Genomic DNA, 17,159 nt, shown 5'->3' with positions numbered 1-17,159 from the left:
ACAGAGCCCGAGACCCTCCACCTTGCTTGCTCTCTGACCCAGTTAGACACTCCTCTCACAGGGGCCTGTTTGCAGAGCACTTGTGAGTGGAGCTGGTATAACTTGGTCAGTCTGTCCAACGAGATCATCAGCAAGGAGGTAGGTCTGTGGGCCGACCACTCGGAGGGACTTAAGATACACTGACATAGGAAACTTGCAGTGACACCTTCTGGGTCCTGCTCAGACATAGCCACCTCAGACACCATGGCTCTCACTGGGCTCAGTCACAAGGATATTTACTGTGCTTATGCTATCTGCTAGGCATTGCAGACTGTGTGGGTGCTGGGAGAGAGAGGATGGCAGAGCTGTAGGAAAATGCAAAGTCTGGGCCCCAGGAGGGAAGCAGGACAGATGTAGTGTCCATAGCAGCTGACATAGAATGAGCACACAGGAGCAGGACAGGGGCACAGGAGCTGGCCTCATGGAAAAAGGGGCTTTGGGAAAACAACAGGGCTTCCAGAATCACCCTGCAGGCCAGCCAGTGAGGAGTAAAACTAGATAGTTGGTGAGCTGCATGGGAGGAAGAGGCCCGGAGGCCTGGCACAGCCTATCTCCAGCTGAGAGCTGTGGCCTCTCTGCAGCCAGCGGCCCAGAGCTTTCTGTGCCATGGAAATGGTCCAGGTCGCACTGCACCAGCAGCCTTAGGAACACTCGCTAGGCCTCACAGGTGACTGAGTGCTTTTAATTTTCAATTTCAATGTTAATGGCCAACTGTGGCTGGTGCTCCTGCACTGGACAGCACTGTGCTGCACAACGGGGGGACTTCCCAGGCCCTGAGGGGACCCTAGTGGCAGCTAGGCAGGAAAGCAGTCAGGAGGTGTCTTATCACAGGGCCCAGGGGTCCTGGAAGGACACGACCCGAGGCCAGGCCAGCCAGTGACTCTAAGGAACAAGTGCTTGAGAGGGACAAACAAGCACAAAACAGGAAAACCAAACCAAACCCCTATGTGGACCCACAGATGCCACATTTGGACTCTGGCCTGCAGGCACCTGCATTTCCCACTGAGGTTGGGGGTCAGAGATTTAGAGGTGAAGCCCTAATATTGCTGTAGATTTTACTTCTGAACAGAGACATATTCGAGAAGCCAGATATGAAACTAAGGATGATACCCAGAGGAGGACGGTGACCGCAGCCCCCACACGTCTGGTGATTCTTAGTGACTCTGTACACCATCACTGCTATGAAAACACCACAGATTTCCCACTTTTTCCTAAATACTACCATCCTTCAGATGGGGCACCGTTTTAATAAAATGTACTGCTGATAGAAATTGACTGTCCTCCCAAGTCAGGTCTGTGTTTCTGCCACTTGCTTAGCTTGATCCAGAGGAGCCTCAATCTCCTCTTGAGAGGGAAGGACCTGTAACTGGCATGTCACCCACCCAGTTCTGTGAGGGAGACATGGTGCATCATGTCATATGCCCGGACATGGGGGAAGTGAGGGAAACACAGGGTGGAACAGATTTCCTTGCCGGGTTCTGTGAGCTGGCAAGGCCTGATGCCGTGCAGAGCGCTTACCTGTGACGAGGGGCGTCTGTGTGGGTGGCTGCTCCAGTAAGACCATGTGCTGCAGGAGAGGGTTGTGAGCTGCCCCGCCGTCCCGCTCCAGGGGCGCCGTGCTCAGGTAGGGCGTGAGGTGGGTGCCGGGAAAGAGGGAGAGCCGCTGTTGCAGGGCTGGGAGAGCCAGTCTCTCGGCTTCCTGCTGGCCTGCTGCCCCCTGGAGAGGCATAACTGGTAATGTCCAGGCTATGTGCCTGTGACAGCTGCCCCGCACCACACAGACCCTCGGAAGTCTACTTACAGCAGAAGGGCCGGTGGCAGGAAGTCCCAGTGTGATGTTGGGCAAGGATGGCGATGTGTAGAGGGGAAGTGTGGCCACGGAGCCTTCCCGAGTCACCAGTCTGTGTGCCAAGCTGGTCTGGGGACAGAACACAAGACGACCATCAGACAGAATCTGCTCTGGCCAAGTGTGGGCAACCACACCAAGGAAAGGACAACAGAAAACACTTCTGGGCAGACCATGCCGAGAATATAAAGATGTATTAACAGATTATAGCATGTAGGTGAGTGCAACATTTCAGAGTAGGCAGCAAGCATGATACCATAGATTCATGATCCACCAAATTCTCATTTTTATTCAAATTTCTTACTCATGGCAAAACTACAAGAAGAAAACCTAGGACAACGTATTTTAAAATATATTCTTAGAGTTGGAAATGTCTTTCCAAATATAACATCAGAGGCAGAAACCAAAGAGGAAACTAAAGATGAAAAAAAAAAAAAAAACCCTCACATGAAAGGGAAAAAATGGTGATGATAATAGTAGCAAAATACAGGACAAAAAAAGGTTAATATATAAAGAGTTCACAAATCAAAAGCAGGCTCGTTTATACATGGGGCATCAGTTTGGGAGAGGCTTGTAGTTACTTGGAATCTTGTTCGTGATATGATGTTAAGTTAGAAAAATAAGTTACAAAATCTTGCACTTTTTAAAAATAAGACAGACTATTTAAGTGTACAGCAAAAGTGAGGACGAGAAGGGCAGTTAGAAAAGGGTGAGCAGTCTGCAAGGAGTTGAAGTACTGAGATATTTAACATCTTTTGCTTCTAGAATAAACCTTCTTTGGTAAAAAGGAGTATTTATTCACCAGCACATCCTTGCACAGCAGACACTCAGCAAACGTGCACTGAGTCCATGAGCAAACCACCAACAGGTGACTTTGCCATGGGGCACAAAGGTGGGAGTGGCAGAAGTCTGCAAGATGGAAAATAACATGAGGGATGAACATCCTGACTTCCTTCCATCCTTCCCACAGTGAACATAAATCAAGGATAAGAACCATTTCACTTCCAGGGGAAAACCTGTGGACTGAAAGCTGTTACACGTTACTACAGAAAGCGGCTATTGTCTGCAGCCCTGCCGGCCTGCGGGGACCAGTGCCCACCCTCAGAGCCCATGTGTGGACTCGGAGAGTGTGCACTTGCAGATTCCCCAGGTGGCTATGTTGATGGTGTCATATTTCGGTGTCATCAAGAAACATACACTTTGTTCCTGTGCTAAAGGCAGAAGAGGATGGAACGGCTTTCCTCATGAGGAAGGAAGCAGCATGTCTTGTTCTAGAGACTGGCTGCAGCTACCTGTACAGCTACCATAGTCACCCATGAGTCAATGGTACAGTAACGATGAAAGGACGACTGTGAAAGCGCTCTTCCCACACAAAACAATTTTGTTAAAAGTAAAATACTAACAGGCTATGTTTTAGGGACCATGACTGCGACTGCCAAGGAAACCGTGGCTCCACTGAACTGAGATTCTCCAGGAACGAAGAGATGTTCTAATGTTTCCAAGGTTGGAAGTTCCTCTTTATAATCAAGGCTATTTTTTTTTTTTTACCTAAGTTATTTTTAGAAATAAAGCTGCCTAAGAATTACTTGGTAGGTAGACTTGCCCGCATTTTCAGTGTCAATGTCTCTATCAGCTTCTCAGTTCTGTGGCACCGCCCTGCCAGCCACACCCCAATCACAGGCACACCCTAGTCACAGGCATGTCTCAATCACACCTAGCCTTCTGAACTGGATGGAGCCGCTGACTGTGGCACAGGGAGCCCTACATCCTCTGTATAAAAGGGGACAGGATGTAGTGAGGCTGAGCTCCACGCTGTCCAAGGGTCCCCTGCCTCCCTCCCACACAAGGATTCCACACCGCCTCTGGACTGGGAAGCCTCTGTGCCTCTCAGGGAACTGTCAATCCTAAAAAAGGACATCTACACACCATCACATTTTCCAAGTCTCCCCTGCCAGTACTCTTAACATTTCTTGTGAACCCTCCTACATCTTCTAGTAATTCGAACTAATGTGTGACTTGGAAAAATTAACACATACTTTAAACCGGAACCATATAGACTCACCCAAATAAGACATCCCTATAACATGAAGCATTAGATACGTACCTGCCCACCTATAATAACCACCAGGGCCCGGGATCGCTATTGCCCACGTGATGATCCTGACATCTCGTCCCGGAAGCAATTTCTAGGCTGAGCTCTACACAACTTCAGGCTGCAATGAGCTATGACCTGAACACCCAAGGGGACTCTCAAAACTTTCTATATAATCTAAATAAGCACTTAAATAGTAGGTTGAAAAGAAAAGGTCATAAAAGAAAGAGATGTATAAAAGAAAAAGATGAGAAAATGGGGATTAAGCAAATTAAACAGTAATCTTAGTTTCCAAGAATCTGCTTACCGATAAAGTGTCTAGAACTCTGTCAGCCCTTTCTTTGGAAGGGCTGGATTCATTTCTAACCATTTAAGGAGGAAAGTAAGAAGCTATGTCTAATAAAGTATGGCCTCCTGTCAGTTAGAACACAGAACCCACTCAGTAGAGCTGTCTGGGCAGACGGTGCTTCTGGCTCAGTTTGCCAGACACTCAATGCTGAGGAGGTTCCCCACATGGATCCCACCCACATCCCCACTCAGCAAGTGCGAAGTTCTCTGTTCAAGTCTGGCCCACCTGACTACCTCTCCTCACCAACATGAGGAGCCGGGAGAAGCAGGCCCTTGGCTGGACTCTGGCCCTAAGTCCCGAGCCTGCAAAGGGCTGGGGCAAGAGAGGCGCTCCAGAGACACTTGGGGGATAAATGGTGGGGAATGAATGTAAGAGCAAAGGTCTTGGAACTTACTGTTGTAAAGTCGCTCTGACTCAGGTCAGGTCAAGGGAATAGCACCTCTGCAGCTGGCCCTGGGACCCTCCACCTGGCTGAAGAAGCTATCCACCTTTTCTCCCAGGAGGCCCTCCTTCCCTCTCAGCCAACCCCTGCACCTGATGTTCCCTCCAAGTGATCCCAGAACCTTCTCTGTACCCAATTCGTGATGCTGACACCCTAACTATCTCCCAGTATGGTTCCATCCAGTGTTCCTGACACAAGTACCTGTGCCTTGTTGGCAACATTTTAAGTTGTGTATCTCTCAATACATAACAAGTATTTTTGTTTTTGTTGTTAAAACTCACCAGAGGATATTTTTCCATTGTTTTTTAGAGAGAGTGGAAGGGAGGGGTAAAGACAGATAAGAAAACATCAACGTGAGAGAGATTCTTCTAGTGGTTGCTTTTCGAATGCGCCCCGATCAGGACTGGGGATCAAATCTGCAACCAAGGTGTGCCCTTGACCGGAATTGAACCTGGGACTCTTCAGTCTGCAGATTGATGCTCTATCCACTGAGCCAAACCAGCTAGAGCCACAAAAAATATTTTAATTCCCATCCAGCCACGATTCCAATGGGCTCCTGTTCCCAACCAGCATGCAGAGCCCTGTGCCATGAGGTTATGGGCAGCTGGCACCATTGGCATGTGGTTCATGTGGAGGATGGACCTAATGTGCTCTGAAGAGCCCAGGAGGAAAGAGGGGGTGCAGAAATGTTCTTTGACCACGACTCTCATATTGGGAACTCCTGAGTCCCTATGTAAAGGAGGTCGAATGATGAGTGGCAAGTGGACAATGAAGTCCACATCAGTGCTCTGCAGGCTGCCTCATTCCTCAATTTCCCTCACCACGACCTGGACAGTTAAGTCTGAAGGATAACTGTAAGATGCACTCACTTCAAACAAATCAGCTCTTTGAATCCCCCTCAGGGCCTTCAGGAAACAAACAGAAAGCGGGGCACTGACCTCGGCTGGGATGCTGGGGACGGTAGGTGCGATTCCATTCTCCGTGCTGACGCTCCCGGAGCTGTTGTTAGGCGAGCTGGGTGCGGAGCCAGGGGCACTGCTACATGCAGAGTCTGTAGTGGAAAGACATGTCGTCATCCACACTCGCTCAAGTCCCAGGAAAGTCATGGGACTCATTTACTGAGGCCTGGGCTGCTGCTCACCAGCGTGTGGGCAAACTCCAGCAGGAGAGAACATGACCAGGGTCCCCAAAGAGCATTGTGCAGCCCACTCCCCATTTTCAGTTTTGCTAATCTTTCAGTTCTGTGGACCCCCACACCTGAGACTTTTGAGCTGTACACATTATCAATTTTATTTCTCTTTTGTGTTTTAAGATGATCTTCAAGACCAGAAAGACAAGCCCTTGGACACTAACTAATACTCTAAACAAAAGGCCAGGAAACACACAAGCCCAATGATGAGAGCAGGGAAAGGTTACTTGTCACTAGGAAAGCCACACACCATTAATGTCCACTTTGAACACATCCTCTCATCCTTCCTGAGTTACATCGAGGTCCAAGAAAAGTAGAGCTTGTAGTTTCTGCGACTGATCTGGGTTATGTGGAAACACACACTACAGCGTGTATAAGTAACTGTGAAGGCACAGTGGCTGCACGCTGCTCATAGGGAGAAGGCTCCATTCGCTGTGTGATAGAGGAGAGGAAGGTATTCTGTCCAGTTGGCCTTCTGAGTTCCAGGGGAGCAGCAATGAACACAGGACTTGCTTTCTCTGCCCCAACCTGTGACCACGGCCACCACCAGGTCCTGTCTGCTGGGAAATCAGCTATGCTCAGAGCACGGGCCCCTCCAGCCACCTGGGGCCCTGTGCTGCCCAGGACACCTGCACCTGTCCCTCAAGTTTTTTTCTGGCCTGTGCAGCTTCCCTCATGTCCTGGCCCAGGTTCCTTTGGGTGCTTTATCTATGAAACACACTCAGTGTCAATCAGGAGTTGCACACCCAGTCTGTTACTTGTCTCACAGTGATGGTCAGGTCTCTTGAATTAGATCGAAAGCTCCTGGGCAGCGAGGACCAGCCAGGTCTTACAGTAGCATCAGCAGTCATGGCTGACATGACATTCACTCTAATGCTCAGAAAGAAGCCTTGGGACAATGCCATCTCCCCAACAGTGTGACTAGAAATAAATGCTGGCCTTAGAGCTGGCCCTGACCAAGATGCTGCTCAGAGGAAACCAGGCTGTGTCCATGAGCACACAAGTGCTTTAACATAACGGGATTCTTTAATTCGCACAGAAGTGTCAAGCTGGTGAAATCAAGAGGGACTTCAGACGTTTCTTCATTTCTTTAAATGAGGCCTCCACACTAGAACAACCAGTGGACAGACCCCACATTGAAAAAGGAAGACAAAGACAAAAATGGGTCCCCAGATTCTTTTACACTAATCCACAAATATGTGGAGACAGGCTCTAGGCTGGGTTTCCCCTGGGCCGAGGAACCTCAAGAGCAGCTGGGCAGGTTGCCAGGCACTTATACCAAAGGTGTTGGGACTCAGATTGTGGGATGTGGCTGCTCACATAGGAAGGACCAACACCAAAGGCCCCCTACTGCTCCAGAGAGTCTTGGTTTTCAATCCAAACCCTGTACTTGGTGCAAATGCTGCCCTCAACCCCCAACCCCTCCCACACATATACCCATTTCCAGGCCACCTCTAAGCAACTTCTTTGTCCTGTGCTTTCAGGAATGTAGACGTGTGCCCTTATGACATGGTGCACCCCCAAGAAACGGGGTATGCCCACAGGATGAGGGGGTGTGTCTTGGGTCAGGGGTGTATCTCGAGGTGGGGTATATCTTGGATAGGGGATTCACTCTTGTAAGGGGGTGCTTCTGAGGATTGGGGTGCACCAAGGGACCTGGAGTACATCCCTGTGAAGGGGTGAGCCCTTGGAAAGGGTCTCTGCCCAGTAGGTATATTCTGTGTCTCCACCACTAGGTGGTACCCATTTCTCTTCTGTCTACCTGCTGGCCCCATGCTGAACCATTTTGATGCTCTAGTGGTTCTGGCATTGGAGCAGGTCAGACACGTGTGACTCCCCACTAACAGGCAGAATGGATTAAAACCTCACCTTCAGAGTAACCTCAATCTGAATCCCCGCAGAACTCTCCTGCCCTGTTAGCTTTGTTGTGCTCCCTGTGCCTAGTGACTCATGCTGGAGCAAGGTGTACAGGGTGGGCTTCAGCCTCAGAAGTGCTAAAGAGCCTCATGGAGAAGGTGGTGCTGGGTTGGTGGGCAGGCAGTGGGGTTTATACTTTCCTCTAACATACCTGTGACATCCAAGGGACGCTTTTTTAGAGCAGTGACCACAGGCCCATCTTTCCTGCGCAACAGGGGGCTGCTCCGTCTCTCAGCCACTTTCTGCTTTAGCCGGGACCGTAATTTCAGATTGGGTTCTGAAGCTGCATGAAAAGGAGATGTCATTACAGCAAGGCAGACACAACCTGGGTCAGGGTTATTTTGTGGTGGTTTAAAAATCTGCAAACTGGGTAAATATTTGCTTAACAGCTGAGTGAAGGCACTATTCTGAGGCCTTGGGCAGAGTATTTTCAATCAAACAGTGAGTAAAACACATCTGATGCCTATATTTCTTCACATATAGGATTATAAACTTGTGTCAGTGGAGTCATAAAAAATAATGTCACTGTGCCTTACCAGCAGAGGGGAGGAAAACAGAAGTGGGTTTTTGGGGCTTTGGCCCATGGGCATTATCCTGACCTTACATACTTTCCTGCTCACCTGCCATGTATCACAAACCCAGAAGCAAGCTGCCCGCTGGAGCACCTGTGTCCTCTGTGAATGGCTGACATGAGGGTACTGACACCAAGCCAAACCACCCTGGGATGAGGGTTAACCAAGCCAGGTCTCAACATCCTAGTTCACCTGCACATAGGCCACAGGTGTTTCAGCTTGGTTTGGTTTTTATTCACAGCTCTGCTTGTGTGGACAGAGCCATTTGCAAACCTGCCACTCTGCCCATGGTGTTTCCTAAGTCTTCTGTACCTAAAACCTAGGCCACCCCCTGACCAATCAGGTATTAATCTTTATACGCTCATGAAATGGTGCCTCCATTATAACATTAGCTGAAAAACAGAGTTACAGGACAAAGTGCAGAGCAGGTATTTTGTTAACAAAAAGACAGCTATACACACCACACACACACACACACACACACACACACACACACACACACCCAACACAAAGGCTCTAAAATGTCTGCAGATAAACCACTGGCAGTAGCTGCCTTGGGAAATAAGACTCAGGGTGCGTACTTCTGCTTGTGTTAATTTAATACAAGCATGATTTATTTATGTAATTTTTCATTTTAAAAAATGTACTCTATGTGATGCTCTCCTAAACCCCCTACCATACTCAACTGGGCTCAGGGCAGCTTTCCCACTGAACAGTGAAACCTGCAGATTTGAAAAGATCAGCACAAGATCTCGATCTCACTGGGCACTTTTCATAATGAAAGGAGTTCAAGTCTGGCAGGTGTCAGTTTGAAGGCTGAACACAGAACAACGTGTGAACCACTTTCCCAGTGTACAAGCTGCCTAGTATTGAACAACACTGGCTATCTCTAGGAGTTTCTTTGGAAAAGCACAACAAAGTCGTCTTTAAAACCTTCTGAATACACTCAAGCCCATTTTTTAAGAGCAATTGGAGGATGCGCCCCAGACCCTGACAGATACTTCTTTCTGTCCAGCTGGTAGATACTCATTTTAGGGGAAACTCAAGATCAGTCTTGGTAGATGATGAGTGTGAACCATACCTTCAAAGTGAAAAGGAAAGGACAGAAGCCCCACATCCACCTTTAGCATTAAAGGTTTTACACTTGTTTGTAGGACCCCACCTCTGGCTGGGAGGGGTTTCAACATCTAGTCAAGGCTCTGGGGTCAGCACCAGGGGCATGGCCGTACTGCTGTGGCCCCTTTCTCTCACACACTTCGACTGCTAGTCAAATCTCGCTGGGGCTGAGCTTCAACCTCCCTCCCTGCAACTTCCAGGTCTGCACCCTGGTCTGACCCATCTCTGGGCACAGCTCCACCTACTGAGAAGCACCCCCCAACCACTCCATCTCAGTCTTAGGGTGGGCTGGCAGGTGAGCCCCCACCCCCAATGCCTCATCATTGAGGTAAAAGACCTGGGTTGTGACTGCTTTAAAACATTTCTGTCCTGAATTAACTGAAATCTTCTAAATAACACAAAGTTTGTTTTTACAAAGACACAGCTGCACAGCAGACTATTCCCATTAAGCAGGTGTCCCCACATTACCCACACTGCCTTGCGGCCCAGGTTCTGATGCCATTCAGGCCCTAGCCTCCCGGAGACAGAGCTCTGGATGGTTCTCCTACCCTAGCCCTGCCCTTCCTCAGCCCCAGTGCACTGCCCATGGCCACTCTCATCTTAAACACCTCTGCCTGCTTAAACCACCAATACTGCAGAAAGTCCAAAAGGCCTGGTACCCTATTTACATTTGTGACAGAGGTGCTGCTCAAACCCCTGAGACCTCCCCCTGCAATGTCCCTGATTTCTTTCTCATACAGCTTTCCCCCCAACTCCAGCACCCCAACCACCTCCGCTCATGGGCTCTGCCCAGATGCAGTACTGAGAGCCAACATTAAGAAGATCTCAAGGCCCATCACAGGAGCAGCTGTGTTCCCACATCCACCAGGGGACACTCTAGGCTGGGCAAAGTACAGCACCCCCCCAAAAGAAGAGTAAGTTTGCATGTTTACAAATGAGCTTGAGCCTTAAAAAGTATGTGCATATACATGACCTTCATGCTTTTGGTATTAATCAATAGGAATACTTCAGAATATTGTTTAAAATGATGCTCTAATAAAGAAGCACCAATTTAAAATTAGCAAGGGCTTCCTGTTAGTGCCAGGTGGACTTAGGGATGTGGGGGGTGCAGGTGCAGGGCCCACCCCATCCTCACACCAGCAGACAGGGACACTGACCTGTTTTTCTGAGAGGGAAGTCGTCTTTGGCGTCGTACATGCCCAGGACCGGGTGGTTGTAGGAAGCCGACACACCGCTCTGGGGTGGGGAGCTCTGGTCCAGGGAGCTGTGCTGAGTTTTCCTGGGGATGACATGCAAAGACATGGCTTAGTGAGTGTGGGGCATGGACTCAGTGTAGCTTGGCTCCTCAAAGCAAGGCACACCAAAGTCTGAGACACTGTCCCCATGAGTGGTCCTCCCTTTGACATCAACTCCAGCTCAGCTGGTGGCCTCCTGGGCAGACCAGTCTCCTCTCTGGGACCAGACTGAAAGAAAACCAAAACCAAGACCGACAGAGAGGCAGACCATGTGACCGCACCTCCCCTGCCTGACCTGATGCCGAGAAGTCTCTGCCAAGCCACTGCTCTCAGGTGACTCCTGACTTCGTCTGTACTCTGGCCACCAGGGTCACCACTGGCAGAGGGGCTCGTCCTGGGGGGCTAGGGCCCAGAGGTAGACAGGTGGGCTCCAGGTGTAAAGAACCAAAAGAGTGGTAGGGGTGGCTATGAGAGGAAATGGAAGGGATTTGGGAGGACAGTTGGAAATGTCTGGGTCCTTGAGGGCAGAAGCCACATGGTACTTCCCTCCAGCAGAGAACCTGCAGCTTTTCCACCAAGACAAAATCACCGCAGACATTTTCTTCTGTGGGGAGGGACAGGCTGCCCTGGAGTTGATCTATACATTTACTTCTTTATGAACAGCCATATAGAACTCAGAATCCTTAAAATGCCTGGCAGGCAGGCTGCCACAGGGAGGCTCAGGGGAGAGGGAGGCATCAGAGGGCTAGCTGCCCTCCGAACAACCATTAGCAAGCTCTGTCCTGGTGGAACTGCCAGCTGAGTCTTGTGGAAGCACCAGAGGTGTAATGAATTCTGTGAAATTCAAACTGTGTAATCTGCTTAATGACTGAAAACAAATTTGCCAAACTTATTTGGAATTTGTTAGACTATTTATTTGAATACACAGGACTTCTTATCCATGCACCTGCTGGTATTTGAATTAAGAATGTGAGCTTCTAAGTGCTTACAGGTGGATATTTGAATATTCAAGAGCAAAGCAGTGTAAAGAAGGTATCTCTCACAGAGACCAGGCCAATGAGCAGGGCTAGTCCATCGAGCGCCTGGCACCAGCCCCGCCAGGCCATGCCCCACCGCTACAGGGATGAAACTCCATCACGACGTTCTCACATTCCTGAGACCACCTGTGGCCTGGGCTGGGAGTCCAGGCTGGAACAGGGGCACCCATGGGCTGGCTGCAACCTCATCAAGGGTCACTTCTCCTTCAGGCACAAAGCCCTCCTATTAACCTGCAGTTGTACTAAGACCCCGAAAGCGTCACCCTGGGGACTGTCTCCCACAATGTCATTCAAGGTCTGGGGGCTAACACCCTCTACCAAATCACAGCTTTACAGTGTATCCTAGGGGCAGCCACTTGCCCTCTCCCCTTCCCTGCCCCAGCCACTCCTTGTGGACCCCTCCCCAGAAGCCCCTACACTCCTAACCTCACAGCTCCTGCCCCGTCTCTGCAGAGGCTACCTGTTCTCTGCAGCCTCCTTGATGCAGGTGACGCACTTGCCCAGCCTGTGGACTCCATGCTCCCCTCATCCATGAGCCCACCACCATGGCCTCTACTCCTGCCCACCTACTCTCTCCCTAACCCTCCTCCAGGGCCCTGTGGCAGCCATCCAACAACCCTGATGTGCTCAAGCCATGCCTCCCACTCTGACTCGCCTGGGCTCACCACTCTGACACCGCTCCTCTTCTGGATAGGTTCCTGGGGCCTTGCCACCCCATGGTCATCTCTTCTAAGGTTCTCTGCCAGCTGTCTCAGCCTCCCTCCAGCTACTGCCCTTATAAGTCTATAGTCCAGGTTCCTCACTGTGCCTCCTGGTCCCTGAGCCCACCCAACCCCAACCAGGCTTCATTACTGCTGCCCTCAACTCAACTCCGTGGACACCACCACAGCCATTTCCCAACTGCTACTCTCACTCAGCCAGCTTCCACCTGCCACCCCAGCCTAGACAATGGATCTTTCCCATGACAAACCTGTGACTACTATCAGTGGAGAGACCACAGGTCAGACTGGTGCTATCAAAAGTGGGATCTCCAAGTGCACTGCCCCAGCACGGCTAACGAACACCCCCTCTCAGGTGGCTCTGGGCTCAGGACTCTGTTACGACTTTGCATGGACCCCCATGGCCTTCCTTCCTGTGTGACTGTCACTGGTTGAGCTGTATAAATACCACAGCAGGTCATGGCATGAGCACAGCCTGGTGTTCCAGCAATGAGCAGCCACAGAGAGCCAAGGGGAGCAGAAAAGGGTCTGGGGACAAAATGCCTTTAGGTTGCATTGAGATGACTGATATGTCATCTAAGGGAATAAGTGAGATCACCTCAATGGGATTTGATGTTTTAGTACTTTGGAGCGTGAGGACAGCTACATTTTCACCCCCATGAAATTAATGGTAGTCACATTTTGATTTATAAAAACTACCCATGGGTTTCTCCCAAAATGAAATCACTCGGAAGAGCAGTAGAAACTTACAAGTAAAGCAAACATCTATGAAGCCCCTTGGTCAGTGTTTAAAGCCACAAGCTCGCCACGCCCTTCCAAACCCGGCCTGTGTCCACGGCCAGGGCTCTGGAACCCTGCTGGCAGAGCATTCCCCCTGCACATGGCATCACCACCGACAAGGTCAGGACTTTCGACTTCCAGCATGAGTAGGCTCTTTGAGGGTCTCTGTCCTTGTGCAGGCTCTGGCAGAGGCTCTTACATAAAAATAATAAACAGCTGAAACTGGTTTGGCTCAGTGGATAGAGCGTCGGCCTATGGACTGAGAGGTCCCGGGTTTGATTCGGGTCAAGGGCATGTACCTTGGTTGCAGGCACATCCCCAGTAGGGGGTGTGCAGGAGGTAGCTGATCGATGTTTCTCTCTCATCGATGTTTCTGACTCTCTATCCCTCTCCCTTCTTCTCTGTAAAAAATCAATAAAATATATTTTTAAAATAAATAAATAAATAAATACGCTGCAGGGGTTTACTGACTCCCTAAGAATCAATAACACCTGGGGAAGAGATATAGAGGTGCCTAATTGAGACCAGAGTTCCAATTGAAGTAGATCCTTTTGTGGCCTGAGAAGACCAGGAAAGCCGAGAATGATGGGCAGGCCCCAGCCCTGGAGCATCACTCAGGTCATTTTAAGAGAGGGCCAAGCCCCTCTGGGCGACTGCAGTGTGTCTTAACCACCAGACCTTATCCTTCACAGCATGTTTGCTACTTGTCTTGGACGTGTCTAATTCCACACCTTCCAGGAGTGGAACTGGTGTCACTCAAATCTATCACGGATTGTGTGCTTAGGGCCCTGCCCACACCCCACTTACCCATACCAGTAGCGAGGGTCACTGGAGATACAGTGGTTCAGGCTCCGGTGGGCCAGCGCCTTCTTTTTATTGAGGACAAACTCTTGCAACTTCATCTTCACTTCTGTGCTGGCCACAGCACCTGGCATGGGAGAAAGCACAAGGCAGTGACTGGAGGCTCTGCCCTGAAATGGGAAGGGGATGGAGACATTGGGATTATAATTCAGGAGGCTGCTAACACCGTGGAAGCTTCTTGAAGGAAGGAGAAGGCAGAAGGTTTAATAAGAGGTCCTCTTCCACCAAGGGTTTTACATAATTGCATTTTATCAAAAGTGCAGAAGCAATAAGTATGAAGATAGACTATCCCCTCATACTAATCCACTTCTGAAGGAAGCTTTACTATCTATTTATATACAGTATATAAAAGCCAAGTGACTGGATCGCCAGAATGACTGGAACGACCAGTTGTTTTGATGCACACAGCAGCCCTGTTTGGCACCCCCTACCCCAATTGGGGGGCCGTGCCAGCCAACTGCCTGCAGCCCCCCCACGCAGCTGAACCAGCCCCAATCGGCCCAAATCAGGACAGGCCGGTTGGACTCCACCTGTGCATGAATTCATGCACTAGGCCTCTAGCCTATATATATATATATATATATATATATATATATATACACACACACACACACACACACACACACACACACACACACACCAGTGACCATAATGGCCATAACAACCATAATGAACAGTGAGTGGCCCGATCAGGGGGTGGGGCCGACTGGCCAACCTCGCAGCCCCTCCCCCATAAAGGCCTGCCCCTGATCGGACTCTCCCACCCCAATCAAGAGCAGGGCGGCTGGCCAAACGCCCCCTCTTCTCCCCCCCCCCCCACATGCAAACCCCTCTCCTGATCAGCCAGCCCCACCACAACAGGCACATAGCCCACCCCTACCCTCCCCCACAACTGGCCTGCACCTGATCACACCTCCCACCTCAATAGGGGGCATGGCTTGGCGGCCAACCTCCTGCTGCCCCTCCCCTGGTTGGCCATGCCCCAGTGGGTCTCCATCACCCCAATCAGCCTGCAGCCTCTTCCCATGGCCAGCCCTGCCCCTGATCACCACCCATCCCATGGCCCTCCCCCTGGCCCCTGATCAGCACCCCCACCCCATTCGGGGGAAGGGCTGGCCAGCCTACTGTCCACAGTTCTTCTCCATGGCCAGTCCTGCCCCCAATCAGCCCCCCAACCCCAATCGGGGGCGGGGACCACCGTCCAATCGGCTGCAGTGCACTGACCATCAAGGGTGAAGATGCTCAATGCACAGGCATGGAAACATGGAACAGACTGATGAACCTCAGAAGGAAGCGGGGAAGGCGATAAGAGATTAAACAAAGTTCTTATATGCATACTAGAGGCCTGGTGCACCGGTGAGGTCCCTCGGCCTGGCCTGCAGGGACTAGGCTGAAATCAACAGTTGGACATCCCCTGAGGGGTCCTGGATTGTGAGAGAGTGCAGGCCAGGCCAAGGGATCCCACCAGTGCATGAATCCATGCACCAGACCTCTAGTTCTTACATAAAAGAACATTCTGGCCTTGGCTGGGTGGCTCAGCTGACTGGAGTGTTGTCCTGTACAGTAAAGGGTAGCAAGTTCGATTCCTGGTCAGGGCACATACCCAGATTGTAGGATGAATCCTTCCCAGTCAGGGTGTATGCAAGAAGCAACCAATTGATGTTTCTCTTTCACATGAATGTTCCCCTCTCCCTCTCTCATAAATAAATAAAACAAACAAATAAACAAACAAACAAATAAATAAATAAATAAATAAATAAAAATAAATAAGTAAGTTCTGGACTGAGCACTGGCAGCAGAGTGGTTTCTTTCTCACTACAGCACTAGAGGCAGAATCTCAGAGAATCTTTGTACACACTGACACGTCCCTCCCATGGCAACGGCAGCAGAGATGAGGCCTGCATCCTGGGCAGGCTGCCACACTCCTGAACCCATAAGGCAACAAGTTCCTTTGCAATCATATTGACATTATACACTGAGTGGCCAGATTATTATGATCTCTAAATGCATAATAATCTGGCCACTCAGTGTATATCCTATATAATAAAAGGCTAATATGCAAATTGTCACCTTGACTAGGAGTTCAACCAGCAGGCCAACCCTGCCAACTGCCCATGTCTCCTCCCCCTGGCCAGACTGGCTGGATCCCACATGCACAAATTTATATTCATGCACTGGGCGACACACACACACACACACACACACACACACACACACTGAGTGGCCAGATTATTATGCGTTCAGAGACCATAATAATCTGGCCACTCAGTATATATAACACATAATATTGAATGCACATTTCTGTTTCTTCCAGCCTCGCAGCTACTGAGGCAGAAAGTACTTCACCAACTGGACTAAAGTCAAAGACATGAGCTTCATGGTTTGTTGGCCATAGCTTCTCCCACCCTTGAGCATGTCAAGGGGCAATGGTGTCTGCAGCTGCCCTGGAGGCCCCTCAACCCTGCAGATGCCCCTCCTCCTGTGAGGATTCTTCCGGCAGCTCACGGGACAAGAGCCTCTTAGTGTCCACTGTTGGGGTGTCTTGGAAGTAGCACAAACAAGCTAATCTCAGAAAGAGACACACAGAAATTAAGGTCCAAACTCACACTCCCACACTCACCCTGTGAACACCTACCCTGTTTCCTCAGAGCTGTCACTGATTACTCAGAATCTGTGTCCAGCCCCCAACAATGATGGCCTAAGTATGTCCCATCATTGTATAAACTCTAACAGCATTTTCATAGTGGGAAAACATTCCCATTGTGAGTGAAACAGGGATTACAAAGTCAAGTCCTGACTGGGGGGCATCCTTAGATTATCCTTTAGTTGTGGTTAGAAACTATGCTGCAAAGAACATGTATGAGTCAATAACACTGTCCATGTGAATAGTGCTTAAGAGAGACCATCAAAATGATGACATCTAACAAGTTTAATATTATAGTCCTTGGAGCATCTTCCAAATGCC

General features: G+C 49.9%; 1 protein-coding gene across 9 annotated transcripts in view; it reads right to left on the bottom strand.

Moving 5' to 3' along the window:
- The window catches only part of HDAC4 (histone deacetylase 4), a 227,139-nt gene that overhangs the window by 50,681 nt on the left and 159,299 nt on the right, over positions 1 to 17,159 (bottom strand). For 6 of the 9 annotated variants that reach the window (XM_084892691.1, XM_084892690.1, XM_084892687.1 and 3 more), the window contains 6 exons: positions 14,141 to 14,261; positions 10,720 to 10,841; positions 8,026 to 8,157; positions 5,707 to 5,819; positions 1,841 to 1,957; positions 1,558 to 1,756 (listed from right to left, as the gene is read on the bottom strand). In XM_084892691.1, coding sequence (XP_084748817.1) covers positions 1,558 to 1,756; positions 1,841 to 1,957; positions 5,707 to 5,819; positions 8,026 to 8,157; positions 10,720 to 10,841; positions 14,141 to 14,261 — 804 coding nt within the window. Of the gene's footprint in view, positions 1 to 1,557; positions 1,958 to 5,706; positions 5,820 to 8,025; positions 8,158 to 10,719; positions 10,842 to 14,140; positions 14,262 to 17,159 lie in introns of all 9 variants that reach the window. The other 3 variants (XM_084892685.1, XM_084892686.1, XM_084892688.1) reach the window with 2 other exon arrangements.

This window comes from Pipistrellus hanaki (assembly GCF_964339955.1).
Source record: "Pipistrellus hanaki genome assembly, chromosome: 8".
Taxonomy (NCBI): domain Eukaryota; kingdom Metazoa; phylum Chordata; class Mammalia; order Chiroptera; family Vespertilionidae; genus Pipistrellus; species Pipistrellus hanaki.
The sequence above is the reverse complement of the archived record's forward strand: the minus strand, read 5'-3'. Positions and strand labels throughout refer to the sequence as shown.